Source organism: Entelurus aequoreus, linkage group LG20 (genome assembly GCF_033978785.1).
Source record: "Entelurus aequoreus isolate RoL-2023_Sb linkage group LG20, RoL_Eaeq_v1.1, whole genome shotgun sequence".
In the NCBI taxonomy this organism is placed as follows: domain Eukaryota; kingdom Metazoa; phylum Chordata; class Actinopteri; order Syngnathiformes; family Syngnathidae; genus Entelurus; species Entelurus aequoreus.
The window spans coordinates 15,446,491-15,474,336 of NC_084750.1; the positions used below are offsets into that span (position 1 = coordinate 15,446,491).

General features: G+C 37.3%; 1 protein-coding gene across 2 annotated transcripts in view; it reads right to left on the reverse strand.

The window, feature by feature from the left end:
- Positions 1 to 27,846, reverse strand: part of LOC133635949 (rap guanine nucleotide exchange factor 5-like) — a 181,950-nt gene that overhangs the window by 58,001 nt on the left and 96,103 nt on the right. For both annotated transcript variants that reach the window (XM_062029446.1, XM_062029447.1), the window contains exons 10-11: positions 19,071 to 19,210; positions 7,236 to 7,336 (exon numbers count right to left, since the gene is read on the reverse strand). In XM_062029446.1, the coding sequence (XP_061885430.1) occupies positions 7,236 to 7,336; positions 19,071 to 19,210 (241 nt within the window). The remainder of the gene's footprint in view (positions 1 to 7,235; positions 7,337 to 19,070; positions 19,211 to 27,846) is intronic.

A 27,846-nucleotide genomic window follows, 5' to 3' on the forward strand; every position in this document is an offset into this window, starting at 1 on the left:
GGCGCTCAAGCAAATGGACCGCATGTACGAGCAGGAGCTGGAACAGACGGCCCAGGACAAGGCCTTGGCCAAGAAGAAACTCTACCAGGTAATACAGCAAGACATCGCCGAGCACAAGTTGGAAGGTGAACGGGAGAAGCACCGAGAAAAGATGGAAGAGAAGCGCTTGGCGCAAATGCAACTGGACTTGCTGGAGACCTACTGGAAGAGGAAATGGACCAAGAAAAAAGTGTCCAAGGGCAGCAAGAACCTGTAAGGACCCCCGAGAGCGCCTTAGAGGAACGGCAGCAGTCAAGCAGCGCCTCGGCAATGAGGTCAAACCGAGCCGGTGGAGAGAGCGTCCCGAAATCGCTCTGCGGAGTGAACCACGGGCCCCTGAACGCATCATCGCCCAGCAGGAAGTGCGAGCCAAGAAAGGTTGCTGCTCCGACTGGGGGAGACCGTCCTACATACCGATGTCAGCCACCACAAGGACATAATAAAGCAGCACTTGGAGAGAAAGAGGGTGTGGATAATTATCTTCATAAACCTACAGTGAAATACATTACGGTGCAAGTCAGACAAGGACCAAATAAAGAAGTTTTTGCATTCCCCCCCACGCTTTGCCCTCTGCGGCTTATAAAATGGTGCAGCTAATTTAAACATTTGTCTTCACTATTGGCCATAATGTTTTGTACTCCACAAATAGTTTTCATAGAACACTGACAGAGAAAAGGTGTGTTATTGTTTGTGCTATGGCGCCAACAAGGACAGAATAAGGAAGTTTTTGCATTCCCTCCCCACGCTTTACACTCTGCGGCTTATAAAATGGCGCAGCTAATTTAGGGATTTGTCTTCGTTATCGGCCATAATGTTTTGTATTCGACAAATAGTTTTATAGAACACTGACAGAGAAAAGGTGTGTTATTGTTTGTGCTATGGCGCCAACAAGGACCAAATAAGGAAGCTTTTGCATTTTCCCCCCCCACGCTTTGCACTCTGCAGCTTATAAAATGGTGCAACTAATTTAGGGATTTGTCTTCGTTATCGGCCATAATGTTTTGTATTCGACAAATAGTTTTAATAGAACACTGACAGAGAAAAGGTGTTATTTTTTGCGCTATGGCGCCAATAAGGACCAAATAAGGAAGTTTTTGCATTCCCCCCACCCCCACGCTTTGCACTCTGCGGTTTATAAAACGGTGCAGCTAATTTATGGATTTGTCTTCGCTATCCGCCATAATGTTTTGTATTCGACAAATAGTTTTCATAGAACACAGACAGAGAAAAGGTGTGTTATTGTTTGTGCTATGGCACCAACAAGGACCAAATAAGGAAGCTTTTGCATTCCCCCCCCGCGCTTTGAACTCTGCGGCTTATAAAATGGTCCAGCTAATTTAGGGATTTGTCTTCGCTATCGGCCATAATGTTTTGTATTCGACAAATAGTTTTCAGAGAACACTGACAGAGAAAAGGTGTTATTTTTTATGCTATGGCGCCAACAAGGACCAAATAAGGAAGTTTTTTGCATTCCCCCACCCCCACGCTTTGACCTCTGCGGCTTTTAAAACAGTGCAGCTAATTTATACATTTGTCTTTGCTAACAGCCATATTGTTTTGTATTCGACAACTAGTTTTCTTAGAACACTGACAGAGAAAAGGTGTTATTGTTTGTGCTATGGCGTCAAGAAGGACCAAATAAGGAAGTTTTTTGCATTCCCCCCCCCCACGCTTTGCCCTCTGCGGCTTATAAAATGGTGCAGCTAATTTATACATTTGTCTTCACTATTGGCCATAATGTTTTGTATTCGACAAATAGTATTCATAGAACACAGACAGAGAAAAGGTGTGTTAATGTTTGTGCTATGGCGCCAACAAGGACCAAATAAGGAAGCTTTTGCATCCCCCCCCCCCCACCCCCCCCGCGCTTTGAACTCTGCGGCTTATAAAATGGTGCAGCTAATTTAGGGATTTGTCTTTGCTATCGGCCATAAGGTTTTGTATTCGACAAATAGTTTTCATAGAACACTGACAGAGAAAAAGTGTGTTATTGTTTGTGCTATGCTTCTTTATGCTAACATTAGCACACTAGCTTTTACATTTTTTTTTTTTACTGGTATCATTATCAGTCAAATATTTTGTCACTTGACACATGCCGACTGTTAACATGCTAATGTTAACAGGCTGAATGCTAACATTAGCATGCTATTAGCATGTTAGCAATTGACTAACATTATCAAGGAGCTTTTTGACATTGTAATGGTTTGAATCGATTGGAAAGCAGTGTTTCCCACACATTCATTTATTTGTGGCGGCCCGCCACGAAAGAATTACGTCCGCCACAAATAAAAGAAAATAAATAAAATAAAAACTTTTTTTTTTTTTTTGTCCTGTCCAGCTTCTCAGGCAAATCATATAGTTGATGTAGATGCCCATATCGGCTGTTCAGATTTACTTTACAAAAGTGTAGGATACTTCTCTTGTTGCCTTATTTGTATTTGACCACTACTGTTTTCTGTTTATTTGTTACTGACTGTGGCAGGACACCTCTGCCTCTGTTTCACTTTATGTTGCTGGTAAATAATATGGTTGTAGTAGTAGGCTAAAGTTAAATGATTTAGTATGCACTAATTAAAGGGGCAGAGCTTTAAGAGACATTTTAGCTTTTATAAGATATATTTTTTGTAAGAACCACAATTAATAAATATATTTCAGTGAATAACTTATTGTTCAAATCTGTATATAAATATGTACATAAAGTGTTGTAATTATATTGTAAAATGGATGAATGGATGGACGTTTAAAACAAAACTGTTATTATTAATTAGTAAGTATACATTTTTTGAGCCTTTTTAGAGAAAATCATATCATTGTAGTAAATTATGCAAATTACTCGATGATGTCATGGTGACCACGCCCAGACCGCCACAGGTACCTTGGCAGTTTATGGGAAACACTGGAAAGTGTTAGCTTTTTATGTGCAAGCAACATTAGAGTCAGATATGTTGTTACTTAACGCATCCCAACTGTTAGCATGTGAGCGTTTTAGCAAATTTGACAGGTTTAAACCTCAGAGTCAAACATTTTGCTTTTTGACACAAGCAAACTGTTCGCATACTAGCTTTTTTTTTAGCTAATTCATCAGGTTTATACCTCAGTCAAAAATGTTGTGACTTGCTAACTGTTGAAATTTCAGTTTGGCTTTGCCTGTTTTAGCATTGGTACACAATTTATAGCATTTTCTAGACTATCTTATTGTTTGTTTGTTTTTACTTTTCATGATGACCTGTCTCTGGTCAAGGATGTTTTCATGCTTCTGTTTCTTTTAGAGTGTGGATACAATAAATGTATTTAGAACAAGAGATTACATTAGCTTAGGCTGCTGCCCCCGCAACCTGACCTCCGATAAGTGGAAGAAGATGGCTGGATGGATGGATAGTTATAATCTAATTTATACTGGCAAATTAACAACTACATAACAGTATCCATTAGCAGTACTGTGAGCAATTATTAACTTTGTGAACATTGTTGACTGCTTTTGTAAGCTGCAATTCTTGCTTCAATTCGTCTTCCCGCGGGATAGAATTGCCTGATGCATGGTGGGAAATTGCTTTTCAATCAAGAAAGTGTTTTTTGAGGTGGCACGTAATAGAGCACATATCAGAATTGTATAGTTCAGGGCTTGATGCCTAATAATGTGCAGGCTGTTTGCTTTTAAAAGCCCGCGGAAGGTGTTTTGCGGTGCCGCCCTGAGGGAGTCATTTCACCAGGCCATTAGAGCGTTTAACCTTTCTAATACTTCTCACGTCAACAGGCGCTGACATGGCTGACAGGCAGCAAAATGCGGTGTGAGTGCTGAATAATGCAAGCGCGCGCACAAAAGCATGTTAGGTTTTGTTCTAACTTGTTGCTTGCCATTAAAAATTCATTGGAACGTGCGGAAAGTTTGCTTGGTATTTTGCAAAAACACAACTGCTATTGCCAAATATGTTATTGACACTATTGTGCACATGAAGGTTTCTTTTCACCCCTTAAAATACACAATAACACAAAAGGAGTAACAGTTTCACATTATGTGGATAAATGTTTGTTTACAAGAACATGATGTTAAACACGTTAAGTCCATATATATATGTATATAAATGCAAATGTTTCTATGTAAATATACATATATACATTTATGTGTATATATGTATATGCATATGTATCTATATATATATATATATATATATATATATATATATATATATATATATATATATATATATGTATATGCCTATCTGTGCATATATATGTATATGCATACGTATATGTGCATATATATATATATATATATATATATATATATATGCATATGTGTATATATGTATATGTGTATATGCATATGTATATATATGTATATATGCATATGTGTAGATATATGTATGTGTATATATATATGTATATACATATGCATATGTGTGTGTATATATATATATATATGTATATCTGTGTGTATATATATATTTATATGCATACGTATATGTGTATGTATATATATATGCATATGTGTATATATATGTATATGTATGTGTATATGTATATATGTATATACATATGCATATGTGTATATATATATATAAAAAATATATATATATATATTTATATGCATACGTATATGTGTATGTATATATATATGCATATGTGTATATATATGTATATGTATGTGTATATGTATATATGTATATACATATGCATATGTGTATATATATATATAAAAAAAAAATATATATATATATATATGTATATGCATATCTGTGTATATATATATGCATACGTATGTGTATGTATATATATGCATATGTGTATATATATGTATATATGCATATGTGTATATATATATATATATATGCATGTGTAGATATATATATGTATGTGTATATGAATGTATAAGCATACATGTATATATATATAAGTTTATATATATATATGTGTATATATATATATATATATATATATATATATATGTATATACATATATGTGTATATCATCATCATCATCATCATCATCGGCAGCTCAGTCTCGAGAGACCATACTGATGCGCGTCTGGAGTCTTGTCATGTTGTTTGGCATCGTCTGCTATGGCTGCGCAGTCCGATCTGTGAGTGACAGTCTTTATTGCAGTTTGTGCAAATGAATAAGGTGGCCTGGGTTTGAGGGGTTGCTGCAGTGCACTTCCTGCGTCTCCTCTTCTCTGCTGCAAGCCGATCTCTTGCCACCTCAGCTTCTGCACTGCCCTTGTGGACAGTCTGACGCCAAGCATTTCTGTCCATGGCCTGTACCTCCCAGCTGTCAGGAGAGATGTTGCATGCTTTCATGTCTCTTTTGCAGACGTCCTTGAAGCGTAGTAGGGGGCGACCAGCTCGTCTGGTGCCAATGGTCAGTTGTCCATACATGATGTCCTTAGGTAGTCTTCCATCCTCCATCCGTCGGACATGGCCGAGCCAGCGGAGACGGCGTTGACTCAGCAGGGAGTACATGCTGGGGATCTTGGCGCGCTGCAGGATGTTGGTGTATGGGATGTGGTCCTGCCAGCTGATGTTGAGGATGCGCCTGAGGCACCGCATGTGGAAGGTGTTGAGCCGACGTTCTTGCTTCATATAGGTGGTCCAGGATTCACTTCCATAGAGAAGGGTGCTGAGAACGCAGGCCTGATATACACGGATCTTGGTGTGTTCTGACAGCGCTCCGTTCTCCCACACTCTCTTGGTCAGTCTAGCCATGATGGTATTTGCCTTTCCGAGACGCCTGTCCAGTTCGATGTCCAGTGAGAGGTTGTTGCTGATTGTTGATCCCAAGTAGGTGAACTCGTCCACAGTGTCCAGTCTGATGTTATCAACTGTGATGGAGGGGGCAGGGGGCATGTATATATATATATGCATACGTATATGTGTATGTATATATATGTATATACATATATGTGTATATATATATATATATGCATACGTATATGTGTATGTATATATATGTATATGTGTACATGCATATGCCTGTATGTATATGCATGTGTATATATATGTATATGTATATATATATATATGTATATATATATGTATATGCGTATATATATATGTATATGCATATATATATATGCATATATATATATATATATATATATATATATATATATATATATATATATATATATATATGTATATATATATATATATGTATGTATATGTACATATATATATGTATATATACATACTGTATGTATATATACATATATATATATGTATATATACGTATATATGTATATATACATACATATATACATATATGTATGTATTCTCTTCCTTTCTTTAATCACTTTGCTCAAACGAAAGAAAATTAATATAAACTACTGTAAATATGAATTATATTTATTCTTGATAACAGAATATAATCCACAGCAACCCAGTGATTAATGTGATTAAAATGTTTCGACAGCACCAATTCAATTCAAAGAAAGTTATGATATAATCTTCTGTAAAAAAATTTTTTACAAAAAATAGGGGTCACCCTACACAACTTATTCACTTTCAATACCAATATTGGAGCCTTGAGGATTGGTATACTGATATCAATCCGATACAATATTAGCACAAATCATAATGCATTATTTTATTATTTTGTAGTGTGGAAAGATAGAAAAGGTTAGATCAAGTGAAATGACTCAGAATAACAGAGGGTATGAAAAATACTAACCTTATGACAGATTGATGCTTTTCAAGTGGAGTGCTAGTGGTCTCAATAATTAATTCAATTAAGTGCATGAAGCAATAAATTGACTGATGCGGACACGGTTGTTACTGGATACTTTCTAATACGCTTCTACTTTTGAGACTTTGCATGTGTCAATAATATACAACTATTTATTTGATACCACATTGACTAATGTGCTGTTCTAGACGGCAATATTGGTCAATTAAGAACACTTGTTACGTATGTCTACCCCTATGTGTTGTGTGCTTAGCTGTTGTGTAGCTGCAAGCAGCTAGCAGCCCCCCCCCCCCTTGTTTACCTTTTTGTAAATTCACTAAAACACAAGAAAAGACCAACCTTGTGCGCTTATTGGAGGACATTTAGATGTTAACTGGCTGCAGGACTGCTTGTATCGGAGACTTTACATGCAAGCCGATATCATCTTATATTTAGTTTTTTTTTGCTGGTATCGGACCGATTTCGATATCTGATCGGGACACCCCCTACGAAAAAGCACACAATATGATCTTACCGCTCTCCCTGCACTCCAGCGCCCCTCTCTGGTCGTCCAGCTGCAGGTCACTCAGCAGATGCTCCAGGATCTTCAGCGGCGTTCCAGACACCACCACGTACCTGTAAGACGCACCATAGTCTTCATCACCGGACCACCAACGCTCCATCTCCTTGTCGTCTTCATCGATGAAGCGGAAGTAGGGAACGTCGAACGCGCGCGCGGCTTTGTGGCATTCTCGGTGCTCTTCCTCGTCATCGTCGTCCAGGTCTTCCTCCGCCTCGGCGAGCGTCGCTGGCCTGGTGGTCATCCTCATGGCCGGACTCTGGTGGAGGTCATGCTCCTGTCGGCGTGGTGCACACCCAGGGAGAGCGCTCTCCTCTGGGCTAAACTGCTGGCCGCCTGCGCCTGGTCGACTACAAGCTGGGAAGATGAAGACTTTTCTCTTGACAGCAGCAACAAGAGTGGCATTGGGAGGGAACTGTTACTTTCTACACACCCACGCACTTCACCCGACACGCCCTCAGGTATGTCGCCTAAAGTCTTGACACAGAAACAACATACAGTATGCAACAAAAGGTACAGTGAATTATTAGGTGTATGTCAGTAAGAAAAACTGTATGAAAAACCTCTATGAATATGTGAATGTAGTATGACACAGGCCATGTCAGCAACCATTTTTATTGTGTGAATGCTCCAAAACATTCACACTCATGCTTTTCTACACTAAAATTCATCCATCCATTTTCTACCGCTTGTCCCTTAAAATTAATTCATTTATTAGGGTCCGCCTGTACCCTGTACAAAGGACTCCCACAGGGAGTCCTTTGTACAGGGACAAAGGCCACTATTGAAATTGTAATGTTTATTATTATTATTATTTTTCCGCAGCTTTGCGGACTACTTTGCCCCCCTTAACATGCTTCAAAACTCACCAAATTTTACGCACACATAAAAAAACGCGAACAAAACTCTTTAGTAAAAAAAACCTAACCCCAAATATCAAAATTGCGCTCTAGCGCCCCCTAGGAAGAAAACTGCCTCTAAGTCCCAGTCCCAACATCTTCGGGCAAAAACCAACAGGAAGTTGGCAATTTCCCCTTCAAGACAAAAAATGACTAAAAACACTCATTTTTGATTTTTGAGCTGTAATTTGACCCCTTTAAAATACTTCAAAACTCACCAAACTTTTTACACACATCGGGACTGGTGGAAATTGCGATCTAAAAAAAAACCGAACCCCAAAACTCAAAATTGTGCTCTCCATAATTTTTGAATAAAACAGAGAAAAAACTGCTCCTCAGAGGAAAACTCAGACAAAACTGCTTGTAACTTCCGGTAGGAACGTCTTAGAGACATGAAACAAATATCTCTATGTAGGTCTCACGTAGACCTACATTTCTTAGATTGACATCCTTCAGCAAAAATCAACAGGAAGTTTGCTATCCCTCCTTCAAAACAAAATTTTTGTTACAACCGGTCACCAAACATCAAACATTATCTCCTCCGAGCGCGTTTGTCGTTTCGGCTTCAAACTGCTACAAGAGAGAGATTGAACCCTTCTGATTAAAAGTTGACGACGGCGTTTTATTCGGTGCTACCGTTTTGATTTTACGTGCCTTCAAAGACCCGCAGCACTAAAGTTGCTCCGCTGCTGTTGTTTTAAGATGGCTGCTTAAAAGCAGAAAGCACCAGCGTGAGCACAGAATGCAGAGAAGGTAGTACACTACACAACTTCCTCTAACTCCCAGTACGAATATCGTAGAGACACGAAACAAAAACCTCTATGTAGGTCTCACTCAGGACTACCACTGGACAAAAGTATTGGGACACCTAGGACTAGCACCTGCCAAAATGCGGACCCGACCAACGCTGCTTGCAGCTTTAATTATTATTATTCTTCTTCAGATTTTGGCACGCTCTACCTTCCACATTTTTCATCCGATTCAAACCGTTCCAATTTCAAACTGTTCAGCCTATTCAGGAATCGCGGGCTTTCCATTGACAAATTCCCAGATTTCCCAGAATTCCAGGTTTTCCGGGACATTTTTCCCCATTCAAAATGAATTGGCCATTTTTCAAACTTCCACCATTTCCACATTTTTCAACTGATTCAAACCATCCCACCTTCAACACATTCCAATCATCCGGCACATTCAAACTATCATTTTTTAAATTCCAGGAATTTCCCAGAATTCCCTTTTTTGACACTTTTTTCTGACTTCCACATTTTTCAACCCACTTCAACCGTTCCACCGTCCAAACATTCCTCTTAATCCAAAACAAAGTTGTTTTTTGAACTGGAAAAATTCCCGGTTTTCCCAAAACTCCTGGAATTCCTTGCTACCATTTCTCAATTAAAAACGTTACTATTTCAACATTTCTCAACCGATTTGACAAATTCCAACACCAACCATTTCAGACCATTCAAGTCTTTTAAAATTTTCTAAAAAAATTCCGCTTTTCCATAAATTCCCAAATTTCCATGAAATTCCCATTGAAATTAACGGGACATTTTTCTAAGTTTCACAACTCCCACATTTTTTCATCTGATTCAAACTGTTCCAACTCCGAAATATTCAGCCTGTTCAAAATTGTGTGCTCTCCTTCAACAATTTAAAATCCCAGATTTCCAGGTTTTCTGGGACATTTTTCCCATTCAAAATGATTTGGCCATTTTTCAAACTTCCACCATTTCCATATTTTTCAACTGATTCAAACCATCCCACCTTTAACATATTCCACTCATCCTTCACATTCAAATTGTCATTTTTTCAAGTTCAAAAAAAATTCCAGGAATTTCCCAGAATTCCCTTTTTTGACCCCTTTTTCTGGCGACTACTGCTTTCACATTTTTCAACCCACTTCAACCGTTCCACCCACCAAACATTCCTCTTAATCAGAAACAAAGTTGTTTTTTGAACTGGAAAAATTCCCGGTTTTCCCGAAATTCAACGTTACTACTTCAACATTTCTCAACCGATTTGAAAAATTCCAACACCAACCATTTCAACTCATTCAGACGATTCAAGTCTTTTAACATTTTCCAAAAAAATTCCGCTTTTCCCAAAATTCCTAAATTTCCATGAAATTCCCATTTTTCATCCGATTCAAACTGTTCCAACTCTGAAATATTCAGCCTGTTCAAAATCGTGTGGTCTCCAACAATTTAAAATCCCAGATTTCCCAGAATTCCATGTTTTCCGGGACATTTTTCCAATTCAAAATTAATTGGCCATTTTTTAAACTTCCACAATTCGCACATTTTTCAACCGATTCAAATCATTCCAACATCAACACATTCTACTCATCAAACTAACACTTTCCCAAGTTTCAAACCAAATTCCGTTTTTCCTGGAAATTCAAACTCTTCAACATTTCAAAAAATTCAGCTTTACCCGAAATTCCTATGAAACTCCCATTTTTCATCCGATTCAAACTGTTCCAACTCGGAAATATTCAGCCTGTTCAAAATTGTGTGCTCTTCTTCAACAATTTAAAATCCCAGATTTCCCAGAATTCCAGATTGTCCGGGACATTTTTCCCATTCAAAATGAATTGGCCATTTTTCAAACTTCCACCATTTCCACATTTTTCAACCGAGTCAAATCATTCCAACATCAACACATTCTACTCATCAAACTAACACTTTCCCAAGTTTCAAACCAAATTCCGTTTTTCCTGGAAATTCCAACTCTTCAACATTTCAAAAAATTCAGCTTTACCCGAAATTCCCATGAAACTCCCATTTTTCATCCGATTCAAACTGTTCCAACTCGGAAATATTCAGCCTGTTCAAAATTGTGTGCTCTTCTTCAACAATTTAAAATCCCAGATTTCCCAGAATTCCAGATTGTCCGGGACATTTTTCCCATTCAAAATGAATTGGCCATTTTTCAAACTTCCACCATTTCCACATTTTTCAACCGAGTCAAACCATTCTACCTTCAACATATTCCACTCATCCTGCACATTCAAACTCTCAATCAATCAATCAATGTTTATTTATATAGCCCTAAATCACAAGTGTCTCAAAGGGCTGCACAAGCCTCAACGACATCCTTGGTACAGAGCTGAAAAACTATCATTTTTTCAAGTTCAAAAAAATTCCAGGAATTTCCCAGAATTCCCTTTTTTGACCCTTTTTTGTGACTTCCACATTTTTCAACCCACTTCAACCGTTCCACCGTCCAAACATTCCTCTTAATCCAAAACAACGTTGTTTTTTGAACTGGAAAAATTCCCGGTTTTCCCAAAACTCCTGAAATTCCTTGCTACCATTTCTCAATTAAAATTGTTACTATTTAAACATTTCTCAACCGATTTGACAAATTCCAACACCAACCATTTCAACTCATTCAGACGATTCAAGTCTATTCAAATTTTCTAAAAAAATTCCGCTTTTCCCGAAATTCCCAAATTTCCATGAAATTCCCATTGAAATTAACGGGACATTTTTCTAAGTTTCACAACTCCCACATTTTTTCATCTGATTCAAACTGTTCCAACTCCGAAATATTCAGCCTTTTCAAAATTGTGTGCTCTCGTTTAACAATTTAAAATCCCAGATTTCCAGGTTTTCTGGGACATTTTTCCCGTTCAAAATGATTTGGCCATTTTTCAAACTTCCACCATTTCCACATTTTTCAACTGATTCAAACCATCCCACCTTTAACGTATTCCACTCATCCTTCACATTCAAATTGTCATTTTTTCAAGTTAAAAAAATTCCAGGAATTTCCCAGAATTCCCTTTTTTGACCCCTTTTTCTGGCGACTACTACTTTCACATTTTTCAACCGTTCCACCGTCCAAACATTCCTCTTAATGACAAACAAAGTTGTTTTTTGAACTGGAAAAATTCCCGGTTTTCCCAAAACTCCTTGCTACCATTTCTCAATTAAAAACGTTACTACTTCAACATTTCTCAACCGATTTGAAAAATTCCAACACCAACCATTTCAACTCATTCCGACCATTCAAGTCTTTTAACATTTTCCCAAAAAATTCCGCTTTTCCCGAAATTCCAAAATTTCCATGAAATTCCCATTTTTCATCCGATTCAAACTGTTCCAACTCCGAATTATTCAGCCTGTTCAAAATTGTGTGCTCTCCTTCAACAATTTAAAATCCCAGATTTCCCAGAATTCTAGGTTTTCTGGGACATTTTTCCCATTCAAAATGAATTGGCCATTTTCCAAACTTCCACCATTTCCACAATTTTCAACTGATTCAAACCATTCCACCTTCAACATATTCCACTCATCCTGCACATTCAAAATATAATTTTTTCAAGTTAAAAAAAATTCCAGGAATTTCCCAGAATTCCCTTTTTTCTGGCGACTAGTCCTTCCACATTTTTCAACCCACTTCAACCGTTCCACCGTCCAAACATTCCTCTTAATCAGAAACAAAGTTGTTTTTTGATCTGGAAAAACTCCCGGTTTTCCCAAAAATTCCTGGAATTCCTTGCTACCATTTCTCAATTAAAAAGGTTACTATTTCAACATTTTTCAACCGATTTGAAAAATTCCAACACCAACCATTTCAACTCATTCAGACCATTCAAGTCTTAAAATTTTCCAAAAAATTCCGCTTTTCCCAAAATTCCAAAATTTCCATGAAATTCCCACTGAAATTAATGGTACATTTTTCAAAGTTTCACAATTCCCAAATGTTTTCATCCGATTCAAACTGTTCCAACTCCGAAATATTCAGCCTGTTCAAAATTGTGTGCTCTCCAACAATTTAAAATCCCAGATTTCCCAGAATGATTCCAGGTTTTCCAGGACATTTTTCCAATTCAAAATTAATTGGCCATTTTTTAAACTTCCACAATTCGCACATTTTTCAACCGATTCAAATCATTCCAACATCAACACATTCCACTCATCAAACTAACACTTTCCCAAGTTTCAAATCAAATTCCGTTTTTCCTGGAAATTCAAACTCTTCAACATTTCAAAAAATTCAAATTTTCCCGAAATTCCCATGAAATTCCCATTTTTCATCCGATTCAAACTGTTCCAACTCGGAAATATTCAGCCTGTTCAAAATTGTGTGCTCTTCTTCAACAATTTAAAATCCCAGATTTCCCTGAATTCCAGATTGTCCGGGACATTTTTCCCATTCAAAATTAATTGGCCATTTTTCAAACTTCCACCATTTCCACATTTTTCAACCGAGTCAAACCATTCTACCTTCAACACATTCCACTCATCCTGCACATTCAAACTATCAATCAATCAATCAATCAATCAATCAATCAATGTTTATTTAAACAGCCCTAAATCACAAGTGTCTCAAAGGGCTGCACAAGCCACAACGACATCCTTGGTACAGAGCCCAAAAACTATCATTTTTTCAAGTTAAAAAAAATTCCATGAATTTCCCAGAATTCCCTTTTTTCTGACTTCCACATTTTTCAACCCACTTCAACCGTTGCACCGTCCGAACAATAATTTAAAATCCCAGATTTCCAAGAATTCCAGGTTTTCCGGGACATTTTTCCCATTCAAAATGAATTGGCAATTTTTCAAACTTCCACCATTTCCACATTTTTCAACCTATTCAAACCATCCCACCTTTAACGTATTCCACTCATCCTTCACATTCAAATTGTCATTTTTTCAAGTTAAAAAAATTCCAGGAATTTCCCAGAATTCCCTTTTTTGACCCCTTTTTCTGGCGACTACTACTTTCACATTTTTCAACCGTTCCACCGTCCAAACATTCCTCTTAATGACAAACAAAGTTGTTTTTTGAACTGGAAAAATTCCCGGTTTTCCCAAAACTCCTTGCTACCATTTCTCAATTAAAAACGTTACTACTTCAACATTTCTCAACCGATTTGAAAAATTCCAACACCAACCATTTCAACTCATTCCGACCATTCAAGTCTTTTAACATTTTCCCAAAAAATTCCGCTTTTCCCGAAATTCCAAAATTTCCATGAAATTCCCATTTTTCATCCGATTCAAACTGTTCCAACTCCGAATTATTCAGCCTGTTCAAAATTGTGTGCTCTCCTTCAACAATTTAAAATCCCAGATTTCCCAGAATTCTAGGTTTTCTGGGACATTTTTCCCATTCAAAATGAATTGGCCATTTTCCAAACTTCCACCATTTCCACAATTTTCAACTGATTCAAACCATTCCACCTTCAACATATTCCACTCATCCTGCACATTCAAAATATAATTTTTTCAAGTTAAAAAAAATTCCAGGAATTTCCCAGAATTCCCTTTTTTCTGGCGACTAGTCCTTCCACATTTTTCAACCCACTTCAACCGTTCCACCGTCCAAACATTCCTCTTAATCAGAAACAAAGTTGTTTTTTGATCTGGAAAAACTCCCGGTTTTCCCAAAAATTCCTGGAATTCCTTGCTACCATTTCTCAATTAAAAAGGTTACTATTTCAACATTTTTCAACCGATTTGAAAAATTCCAACACCAACCATTTCAACTCATTCAGACCATTCAAGTCTTAAAATTTTCCAAAAAATTCCGCTTTTCCCAAAATTCCAAAATTTCCATGAAATTCCCACTGAAATTAATGGTACATTTTTCAAAGTTTCACAATTCCCAAATGTTTTCATCCGATTCAAACTGTTCCAACTCCGAAATATTCAGCCTGTTCAAAATTGTGTGCTCTCCAACAATTTAAAATCCCAGATTTCCCAGAATGATTCCAGGTTTTCCAGGACATTTTTCCAATTCAAAATTAATTGGCCATTTTTTAAACTTCCACAATTCGCACATTTTTCAACCGATTCAAATCATTCCAACATCAACACATTCCACTCATCAAACTAACACTTTCCCAAGTTTCAAATCAAATTCCGTTTTTCCTGGAAATTCAAACTCTTCAACATTTCAAAAAATTCAAATTTTCCCGAAATTCCCATGAAATTCCCATTTTTCATCCGATTCAAACTGTTCCAACTCGGAAATATTCAGCCTGTTCAAAATTGTGTGCTCTTCTTCAACAATTTAAAATCCCAGATTTCCCTGAATTCCAGATTGTCCGGGACATTTTTCCCATTCAAAATTAATTGGCCATTTTTCAAACTTCCACCATTTCCACATTTTTCAACCGAGTCAAACCATTCTACCTTCAACACATTCCACTCATCCTGCACATTCAAACTATCAATCAATCAATCAATCAATCAATCAATCAATGTTTATTTAAACAGCCCTAAATCACAAGTGTCTCAAAGGGCTGCACAAGCCACAACGACATCCTTGGTACAGAGCCCAAAAACTATCATTTTTTCAAGTTAAAAAAAATTCCATGAATTTCCCAGAATTCCCTTTTTTCTGACTTCCACATTTTTCAACCCACTTCAACCGTTGCACCGTCCGAACAATAATTTAAAATCCCAGATTTCCAAGAATTCCAGGTTTTCCGGGACATTTTTCCCATTCAAAATGAATTGGCAATTTTTCAAACTTCCACCATTTCCACATTTTTCAACCTATTCAAACCATCCCACCTTTAACGTATTCCACTCATCCTTCACATTCAAATTGTCATTTTTTCAAGTTAAAAAAATTCCAGGAATTTCCCAGAATTCCCTTTTTTGACCCCTTTTTCTGGCGACTACTACTTTCACATTTTTCAACCGTTCCACCGTCCAAACATTCCTCTTAATGACAAACAAAGTTGTTTTTTGAACTGGAAAAATTCCCGGTTTTCCCAAAACTCCTTGCTACCATTTCTCAATTAAAAACGTTACTACTTCAACATTTCTCAACCGATTTGAAAAATTCCAACACCAACCATTTCAACTCATTCCGACCATTCAAGTCTTTTAACATTTTCCCAAAAAATTCCGCTTTTCCCGAAATTCCAAAATTTCCATGAAATTCCCATTTTTCATCCGATTCAAACTGTTCCAACTCCGAATTATTCAGCCTGTTCAAAATTGTGTGCTCTCCTTCAACAATTTAAAATCCCAGATTTCCCAGAATTCTAGGTTTTCTGGGACATTTTTCCCATTCAAAATGAATTGGCCATTTTCCAAACTTCCACCATTTCCACAATTTTCAACTGATTCAAACCATTCCACCTTCAACATATTCCACTCATCCTGCACATTCAAAATATAATTTTTTCAAGTTAAAAAAAATTCCAGGAATTTCCCAGAATTCCCTTTTTTCTGGCGACTAGTCCTTCCACATTTTTCAACCCACTTCAACCGTTCCACCGTCCAAACATTCCTCTTAATCAGAAACAAAGTTGTTTTTTGATCTGGAAAAACTCCCGGTTTTCCCAAAAATTCCTGGAATTCCTTGCTACCATTTCTCAATTAAAAAGGTTACTATTTCAACATTTTTCAACCGATTTGAAAAATTCCAACACCAACCATTTCAACTCATTCAGACCATTCAAGTCTTAAAATTTTCCAAAAAATTCCGCTTTTCCCAAAATTCCAAAATTTCCATGAAATTCCCACTGAAATTAATGGTACATTTTTCAAAGTTTCACAATTCCCAAATGTTTTCATCCGATTCAAACTGTTCCAACTCCGAAATATTCAGCCTGTTCAAAATTGTGTGCTCTCCAACAATTTAAAATCCCAGATTTCCCAGAATGATTCCAGGTTTTCCAGGACATTTTTCCAATTCAAAATTAATTGGCCATTTTTTAAACTTCCACAATTCGCACATTTTTCAACCGATTCAAATCATTCCAACATCAACACATTCCACTCATCAAACTAACACTTTCCCAAGTTTCAAATCAAATTCCGTTTTTCCTGGAAATTCAAACTCTTCAACATTTCAAAAAATTCAAATTTTCCCGAAATTCCCATGAAATTCCCATTTTTCATCCGATTCAAACTGTTCCAACTCGGAAATATTCAGCCTGTTCAAAATTGTGTGCTCTTCTTCAACAATTTAAAATCCCAGATTTCCCTGAATTCCAGATTGTCCGGGACATTTTTCCCATTCAAAATTAATTGGCCATTTTTCAAACTTCCACCATTTCCACATTTTTCAACCGAGTCAAACCATTCTACCTTCAACACATTCCACTCATCCTGCACATTCAAACTATCAATCAATCAATCAATCAATCAATCAATCAATGTTTATTTAAACAGCCCTAAATCACAAGTGTCTCAAAGGGCTGCACAAGCCACAACGACATCCTTGGTACAGAGCCCAAAAACTATCATTTTTTCAAGTTAAAAAAAATTCCATGAATTTCCCAGAATTCCCTTTTTTCTGACTTCCACATTTTTCAACCCACTTCAACCGTTGCACCGTCCGAACAATAATTTAAAATCCCAGATTTCCAAGAATTCCAGGTTTTCCGGGACATTTTTCCCATTCAAAATGAATTGGCAATTTTTCAAACTTCCACCATTTCCACATTTTTCAACCTATTCAAACCATCCCACCTTCAACATATCATGTCATTTTTTCAAGTTAAAAAAAATTCCAGGAATTCACAGAATTCCCGTTTTTTTTCCAACCCTTTTTTCTGGCGACTAGTCCTTCCACATTTTTCAGCCCACTTTAATCGTTCCACTGTCCAAACATTCCTCTTAATCAGAAACAAAGTTGTTTTTTGAACTGGAAAAAAATCCCGGTTTTCCAGAAAATTCCTGGAAATCCTTGATACCATTTCTCAATTAAAAACGTTACTATTTCAACATTTCTCAACCGATTTCAAGAATTCCAGCACCAACCATTTCAACTCATTCAGACCATTCAAGTCTTTTAAAATTTTCAAAAAAAATTCCGCTTTTCCCGAAATTCCCATTGAAATTCACGGGACATTTTTCAAAGTTTCACAACTCCCACATTTTTTCATCCGATTCAAACTGTTCCAACTCCGAAATATTCAGCCTGTTCAAAATTGTGTGCTCTCCTTCAACAATTGAAAATCCCGGATTTCCAAGAATTCCCAGTTTCAGGGACATTTTTCCCATTCTAAATGAATTGTCAATTTTTTAAACTTCCACAATTCGCACATTTTTCAACCGATTCAAACCATTCCACCTTCAACACATTCCACTTATCCGGCACATTCAAACTGTCATTTTTTCAAGTTAAAAAATTGCGGTATTGTGGCCAAACAGCTAAATTTTTGTTTCATCTGACCACAGAACTTTCCTCCAGAAGGTCTTATCTTTGTCCATGTGATGTCAGATGAAACAAAAATGGAGCTGTTTGGTCACAACACCCAGCAATATGTTTGGAGGAGAAAAGGTGAGGCCTCTAATCCCAGCAACACCATGCCTACCGTCAAGCTTGGTGGTGGTAGTATTATGCTCTGGGCCTGTTTTGCTGCCAATGGAACTGGTGCTTTACAGAGAGTAAATGGGACAATGAAAAAGGAGGATTACCTCCAAATTCTTCAGGACAAGCTAAAATCATCAGCCCGGAGGTTGGGTCTTGGGCGCAGTTGGGTGTTCCAGCAGGACAATGACGTCAAAAGTGGTAAAAGATTGGCTAAATCAGGCTAGAATGAAGGTTTTAGAATGGCCTTCCCAAAGTCCTGACTTAAACGTGTGGACAATGCTGAAGAAACAAGTCCACGTCAGAAAACCAACAGATTTAGCTGAACTGCACCAATTTTGTCAAGAGGAGTGGTCAAAAATTCAAGCAGAAGCTTGTGGATGGCTACCAAAAGCGCCTTATTGCAGTGAAACTTGCCAAGGGACATGTAAGCAAATATTAACATTGCTGTATGTATACTTTTGACCCAGCACATTTTCAGTAGACCCATAATAAATTCATAAAAGAAGCAAACTTCATGAATGATTTTTGTCACCAACAAGTACGTGGAGTGTGTACTCACTTTTGTAAGACGGGTAAATACGGAGGTGGCGACACCCACCTTTTATCTTCCTCTCTGCACCCGCCCCCTGACGATGTGGGCGAGGGCCGCTCCGATGGCGACGTCAGCGTCGTGGTCACTCGCTGCAACACCAACACGTCCCGACCTCGCTCCTTCAGACAAACCCTCCCAACAACCTCCTGGGAAGACAAGTTAGAATATTGTTTGTTTTTGTCTCGCTGCCAAATATCAAAACCATTGAAATGTTAAAAAACTCAACTTGAACAATCTGGCTGTGTCTTTGCAGTTAGTAGCTGAAAGCTGAGGGTGTCCATTCCTACAGGTTAGGGTTGTACGGTACACCGGTACTAGTATAGTATCGCGGTACTAATGGATCAAAAACGGTACTATACTCTGTTTGAAAAATACTGGTATGTCGTCACGTCGTGACATTGCTGGTTTTACGAGCAGAGGAGCATATTCGGCAGCGCACACACACGGAGTACTTACAAGCAGACAGTGTGTAGACAGAAAAGGGAAAATCGACACATTTTGGCTTAAAAAGTAAAGATAAAAGTGAAGTTATAACACTGAAACACCCTCAGGAAGAGGTGCTTTAAGACATGGCTAGCTAGGTACTTCTAAATCACTAATCCTCGCCTCCATGGCGACAAATAAAGTAAGTTTCTTACAAGTATCATTATCACTGCAGGACGAGGAATAGCTAAACATGCTTCACTACACACCGTAGAACAGGGGTCGACAACCCAAAATGTTGAAAGAGCCATATTGGACCAAAAATACAAAAACAAATCTGTCTGGAGCCGCAAAAAATTAAAAGCCATATTACATGTGTCTTGAGATATAAATTTAATTAAGAGGACTTAAAGGAAACTAAATGACCTCAAATATACCTACAAATGAGGCATAATGATGCAATATCATTGTACATATCGCTAGCCTAAATAGCATGTTAGCATCGATTAGCTTGCAGTCATGCAGTGACCAAATATGTCTGATTAGCACTCCACACAAGTCAATAACATCAACAAAACTCACCTTTGTGCACTCATGCACAACGTTAAAAGTGTGGTGGACAAAATGAGGCAGAAAAAGAAGTGGCATAAAACACGTCCTAGAAAGTCGGAGAAAGTTATACATGTAAACAAACTATACGGTGAGTTCAAGGACCGCCAAAATTAGTGGGACAAAACGGCGCTCGCCAAATACTCGAATCAGTGAAGCATGTTTAATATAAACAGTGTGCTTTATAACAATTAGGGAGGTTTGTGTCATGTTTGTCATCCTACAGAAACCATACTAAAACAAAAAAATAGATTTTTTTTCCCCTCATCTTTTTCCATTCTTCATACATTTTTGAAAAATCTCCAGAGCGCCACTAGGGCGGCGCTAAAGAGCCGCATGCGGCTCTAGAGCCGCGGGTTGCCGACCCCTGCCGTAGGAGGATACAATAGCTCACCGGCGTCACAATGTAAACAAATGCCATGGGTGGATCTACACCTGACATCCTCTGTAATGATACCAAGTACAGGAGTGTATCTCGACGATACTACTATGATTACATTGATATTTTTTATCATCACAATATCTTTTTTTCTAAAATTCATATTATGTTTATAAACTCAGGAAATACGTCCCTGGACACATGAGAACTTAAATTATGACCAATGTATGATCCTGTAACTACTTGGTATCGGATCGATACCTAAATGTGTGGTATCATTCAAAACTAATGTAAAGTATCAAAGAAGAGAAGAATAAGTGATTATTACATTTTAACAGAAGTGTAGATAGAACATGTTGAAAAAGAAAATAAGCAGATATTAACAGTAAATGAACAAGTAGATGAAAGATTCATTTTCTACCACTTGTCCTTTATAATGTAGACAAAATAATAGGTGTATAAATGACACAATGTTACTGCATACGTCAGCAGACTAATTAGGAGCCTTTATTTATTTACTCACTAATAAAAAAACAGTTGTCTAGTATGTTTACTATGTTATTTAAGGACAATTTTTTTCTTAAATTGTAATAATAAACATATGTTTAATGTACCCTAAGATTTTTTTGTTAAAATAAAGCTAATAATGACATTTTTTGTGGTCCCCTTTATTTAAAAAAGTATCGAAAAGTATCGAAATACATTTTGGTACCGGTACCAAAATATTGGTATCGGGACAACCCTACTACAGGTATTAATTAAGCATTACCAAAAAAAAAACATGGCCAACAAATGAACATTAAGGAATAGAAAAGAAAGTCTCAAGAGAAACGTTGCATGCATCATCCTAATATTAATTTCCACTGATAACACTGTTGTGGAGGGGGGCGTGGCCTGCGGACCTGCAGCGAAACGGGGTGTGCCAGGATTGGCTTTGATATCAGCGCCAGGTGCGTAGATGGCCCACCTGGGACTGATTATCTAATCACCTGTCGCTCTGTTAAAAGGCGGAGGAGAGAGGAGTGGGGGGTGGAGGTGGAGGTGGAGGTGGAGGTGGAGATGGAGCGCGAGCGAGCGAGAGAGAGAGAGACAGCAGAAAAGACACTTGCTGAAAAGCCCAAACAAAAAGACTGTATTGGAAAAATAAAACAGTGTTCTAAAACCCTGAAAAGGAGCTGTCATGTCGATGCTTGGTGGTCCGAGGAACCCGGAGGAAAGAACTTCCACAACTGTGAACATATTCAAATGTATAATTCATCTTGTGCTTTTTTAGAATCGATAATTAACTGTGAAGAAATTGAAGCAAAATGATATATATTATAATATATGTGGGAGGATGAGCCATTCATTCTATGACAACCCTTCTGGGTAGCATTAACATGCATTAAAAAAAGGAGTACAGAACACTCCCCTAGAGATTATCTTGACATTTCCCTTTGAAGGTTTCTCCTTCGCGTTTTGGATTTCTGGCTAACAATCCGAAGTCGTAGCTCCGGGGGGGTTTTTTTTGTTCCAAAGTCAACTTGATCCGTGGCTCTGGCAGCGGATGACACCTGCGCTGACAATGTGACCAGGAGTACAAAAGCGTGTGCACAAAGAGGAGCACGATAAAGAGGAGGAGAGGATGAAAGGAAGAGGAGCTCGGGAGACATTGTCCTCTCCTCCAGCTGCTCTCTCTGGCACGGCCCCGAGGGACGGAGACACGATCACGGCTGGGACGCATCGCCAACGTGGCCTACAGCCGGCGTCCTCTGCAGTGGACCTTTGTGGTTTGCAAAACGGACCAAAACAAACGTCCACTGTACAGGACGACGGTTTTCAGGAGGATATACCGTTTTTTCCGGACCGTAGGACGCACCGGATTATAAGGCGCACTGCTGATGAATGGTCTATTTTCCATCTTTTTTCATACAAAAGGTGCACCGGATTATAAGGCACATTAAAGGAGTCATATTATTAATATTTTCTAAATGTAAAATACTTCCCTGTGGTCTACATCAGTGTTTTTAAGGGGTGTGACGGTACACAAAAATTTCGGTTGGGTATGTACCTCGGTTTAGAGGTCACAGTTCGGTTCATTTTCGGTACAGTAAGAAAACAACAAAATGTAAATTTTTGGGTAATTTATAGGGATGTCCGATAATGGCTTTTTGCCGATATCCGATATTCCGATATTGTCCAACTCTTTAATTACCGATACCGATATCAACCGATACCGATATCAACCGATATATACAGTCGTGGAATTAACACATTATTATGTCTAATTTGGACAACCAGGTATGGTGAAGATAAGGTACTTTTAAAAAAAAGTTATAAAATAAAATAAGATAAATAAATTAAAAACATTTTCTTGAATAAAAAAGAAAGTAAAACAATATAAAAACAGTTACATAGAAACTAGTAATGAATGAAAATGAGTAACATTAACTGTTAAAGGTTAGTACTATTAGTGGACCAGCAGCACGCACTATCATGTGTGCTTACGGACTGTATCCCTTGCAGACTGTATTGATATATATTGATATATAATGTAGGAACCAGAATATTAATAACAGAAAGAAACAACCCTTTTGTGTAAATGAGGAGGGAGTTTTTTTGGGTTGGTGCATTAATTGTAAGTGTATCTTGTGTTTTTTATGTTGATTTAATTAAAAAACAAAACAAAAAAACAAACAAAACAAAAAACGATACCGATAATAAAAAAACTGATACCGATAATTTCCGATATTACATTTTAACGCATTTATCGGCCGATAATATCGGCAGGCCGATATTATCGGACATCCCTAGTTATTTATTTCCCAAATTTGCAAAATCTTCCACTAAAAATATTTTTCTTAGTGTAATATTTGATGTGAAGTAATGGGAACCTTGGATAGGTCAATAATTCATAATAACATTGATTTTGATTCAATATTATGTTTTGAGCAATGACAGTTTGAAAGAAAAAAAAACAGCTTTGTTTTATTTAGTCAACATTGCAACTTTTTCTAAATTACATTTAACCTTTTAAGCTTTTTTATTTCACTTTTGTTATGTTTTTGTTTATTTTAATAGTATATTTAGAATGTGCCGTGGGCCTTTAAAACATTAGCTGTGGGCCGCAAACATACTTGCCAACCTTGAGACCTCCAATATCGGGAGGTGGTTGGGGGCGTGGTTATTTACAGCTAGAATTCACCAACTCGAGTATTTCATATATATATATATATATATATATATATATATATATATATATATATATATATATATATATATATATATATATATATATATATATATATATATACATATACATATATATACATATATATATATATATATATATATATTTATATTTATTTTATTTACATAAAAGAAATACTTGAATTTCAGTGTTCCGGTGGCTATCCACATGCACTTCTCCGTTCATGATGAGTATATCATTTCGGCCACCGTGTTCAATGGAGAAGTCTGTTCTACATATTTACAGGCAACATACACCTTCCCCTTCGAACTGTCCTGGATGAACTCAAATTCTTGTTTCCATTCGTTTTGGAATTTGCAAGCGTATTTCTTCATCTTGCTCGTCGACGGCGTCGCCATGTCTGTAATTTCCTCGTTCTTCTGCTTCGTCTCCTTGTTGTGTGCGCAGTTGTGCACTCCACTCTCTAAAAGCCCTAGATGTTATGACGTCATTGGGCAGGCAAGCTGTTTATATTGTGGGAAAGCGGACGTGAGAACAGGCTGTCCCCACTCAGTCTCAGGTCCGCATTGAGCTGGAGGGGGCGTGGCCTCCAGCTCCAGCTGAATACCGGGAGTTTGTCGGGAGAAAATCTCTGCCGGGAGGTTGTCGGGAGAGGCGCTGAATACCGGGATTCTCCCGCTAAAAACGGGAGGGTCGGCAAGTATGGCCGCAAATGGCCTCCGGGGCACACTTTTGACACCCCTGCTATAGATAATAAAAAATTAAATGTGATAAATCTATGGATAAAAAGCAGAGCCTGGCGACGCATGCGCGTTTATCATAACTCTCTCTCTCTCTCTGTCTCTGCCCCTCCCTCACCAATGCTGCTGGCGCGCACAATTTGTTTTGTTTTTAACCCCTTCTTAACCCTGAACGTACGTTGAAAATACACGCAACCCTAACTCAAAATGCCGGACATTTGAGGCATTTAAGAAACTCCGCCCTGACAGCTCCGCAAAAGAGGACGTATGGTCAGTCTATCCTAGCCCGTTAGCTGCTAGCATGCCGTGTGTTGTGCCTCGGTGTGCATTGTTTACACAACGCGCGTTAGGCTACTTAATATGTCCGTGTGGAAACTCGTTCGGTACACCTCCGAACCGAACCGGAACCCCCGTACCGAAACGGTTCAATACAAATACACGTACCATTACACTCCTAATAATTAGAGGCTTACTTTGCACTGAACAGGAAGTCACTGTGTGACAGCGAGGCACACTGTTTAGTGGTAATGAGGAAGTCACTAATACTAGCCTGCGGCGACGTTTTTTGTTAACACTTTTTTGGATTCCTATGCCACCTGCTTGCTACCCGGAAGAATGTACTGTAACGTCCTAAATTGCAGAGACATTTTGTGTTGCAGCCACACCGAGCTGACAATGTGCCTGAAGCTACCACTTTAGCTTGTTATCTTGCAGAGAAACCACTCAACTGGCATTATGTAATGATTACCAATAGAAGCATGTGCAGGAGGGATGAATGTGTGCTGCAGAGCCTTGTAAATAAATTCGAGGGCTGTTGATATTTCCGATTGGACAGACAGTCCTCAGATAAGAAGCCAAGAACAACAGCAGCGAGCCCAGAATATAGGAGTGCTGCAACACACACACACACACACTCTCTCCCACACACGCACACACACGTTTGTGTATTTGTTACCTTCTTGAGACTCCAAAAGATTTGTATTCACAACATTCATAATATATACAAACTATGTAAATATAAAAAAGGTAAGTTTTTAGTTAATGTTTTACATTTTGTGTTTGTAATTGGTTTTCATTATTTACTTAAAGTTATTACAGTATGTCTCTAGATATTTACGTATTTATTTATCTAAATACATTTTGGCTAAAGGGGGCACATTTCAATTTCTTACACACAGATGTTATTACATATGTTGGCCAGAGGGGGAGCACTTCAAATTTTTACACACACTTGTTATTTCATATGTTGACCAGAGGGGGAGCACTTTACATGTTCACACACACTTGTTATTACATATGTTAGCCAGAGGGGGAGCACTTAAAATTTTTACACACACTTGTTATTTCATATGTTGACCAGAGGGGGAGCACTTTTAAAAGCGACACACGGTCAATTAGAAAAATCCCTCCTTTTTGGGACCACCCTCATTTTGATAGATGTCACCAGCAGGGGGTGCAAATAAGACATTCTCTATTAGATGCAATGTTATTGGGACCATGATTTATGTCATCATTTGTTCACACCTCCTCATATGGAAGATACTTTTTCTTGTTGATACAAATACAAAACACACACACACACACAAACATTTTTTGTATTTGCTACATTCTTGAGACCTCTTTTTTTGTTTGTAATTTGTTTTTAGTCTTCATTATTTACTTAAAGTTAATACAGTATGTCTCTATATACATATTTATTTATTTATTTTAATACATTTTGGCTAAAGGGGGCCCATTTCAAATTTTTACACACACTTTTTATTTCATATGTTGACCAGAGGGGGAACAGTTCAATTTTTTACACACACTTGTTATTACATATGTTAGCCAGAGGGGGAGCACTTCAAATTTTTAAACACATTTGTTATTTCATATGTTGACCAGAGGGGGAGCACTTTTAAAAGCGACACACAGTCAATTAGAAAAATCCCTCCTTTTTGGGACCACCCTCATTTTGATGGATGTCACCAGCAGGGGGTGCAAATGAGACATTCTCTATTAGATGCAATGTTATTGGGACCATGATTTATGTCATCACTTGTTCACACCTCCTCATATGGAAGGTACTTTTCCTTCTTCATGTCTCAAGAAGGCTAGAAATACAAGAACACACACACACACACATTCTTGTATTTGTGACCTTCTTGATACCTGAGAATAATGTCTACCTCTTTAGGACCAGCCTTTCTAGATATATAAAGATGTGTATTTACAACATTAATAATATATACATACTATGCAAATATAAAAAAGCTTGTTGTGAAAAATGAATTGGAATTTCACAGGAAAAAGGTCGCAGTTTCACAAGAGAAACTTAAAATTTTGGCAATATTGTAATAAAAGTCATAATCTTACACAATTTTACAAGGAAAACCGGAACATTTGTGCAGTATTATGATAAAACTTGGAATTTTTCTCAATAACAGTCGCAATTTCACAAGAAAAGCTTAAGAAATATAAGAAAACTTAAACATGTTGCCAATATAATAATAATAATGGAATTTTACATGGCAAAATTATGACAAAAATCATAATTTTACTAAAAAAAATTCACTATTTTACAAGAACAACAAAATTGGCAATATTGTGATAGAGGTCAGAATTATATATGACAAATGTCACCATTTTGCATTAAAAAGTAATAATTTTACATAAAAAAGTAATAATTTTACGAGAAAATATTGCAGTATTACAGAAGCAGAAAGAATATGAGAAATTGTTCCCAATTTTATAAGTAAAAAGTTGACACAATGTGTGAAAAAGACTGCTTTTAGTTAATTAATTAATTTATCTATTTTGTTTGTTTGTTTTTAATTGGTTTTTAATCTTCATTATTTACTTCAAGTTATTACAGTATGTCTCTATATACATATTTATTTTATTTGTTTTATTAATTTTGGCTAAAGGGGGCGCATTTCAATTTCTTACACACACTTGTTATTACATATGTTGGCCAGAGGGGGAGCACTTTTAAAAGCGACACACAGTCAATTTGAAAAATCCCTCCTTTTTGGGACAACCCTCATTTTGATAGATGTCACTAGCAGGGGGTGCAAATGAGACATTCTCTATTAGATGCAATGTTATTGGGACCATGATTTATGTCATCACTTGTTCACACCTCCTCATAAGGAAGATACTTTTCCTTGTTGATACAAATACAAAACACACACACACACACACAAACATATTTTGTATTTTGTATTTATTTTAGTCTTCATTATTTACTTAAAGTTAATACAGTATGTCTCTATATACATACTTATTTATTTATTTATTTTAATAAATTTTGGCTAAAGGGGGCACATTTCAAATTTTTACACACACTTGTTATTTCATATGTTGACCAGAGGGGGAGCACTTCAAAATTTTACACACACTTGTTATTTCATATGTTGACCAGAGGGGGAGCACTTTTAAAAGCGACACACGGTCAATTAG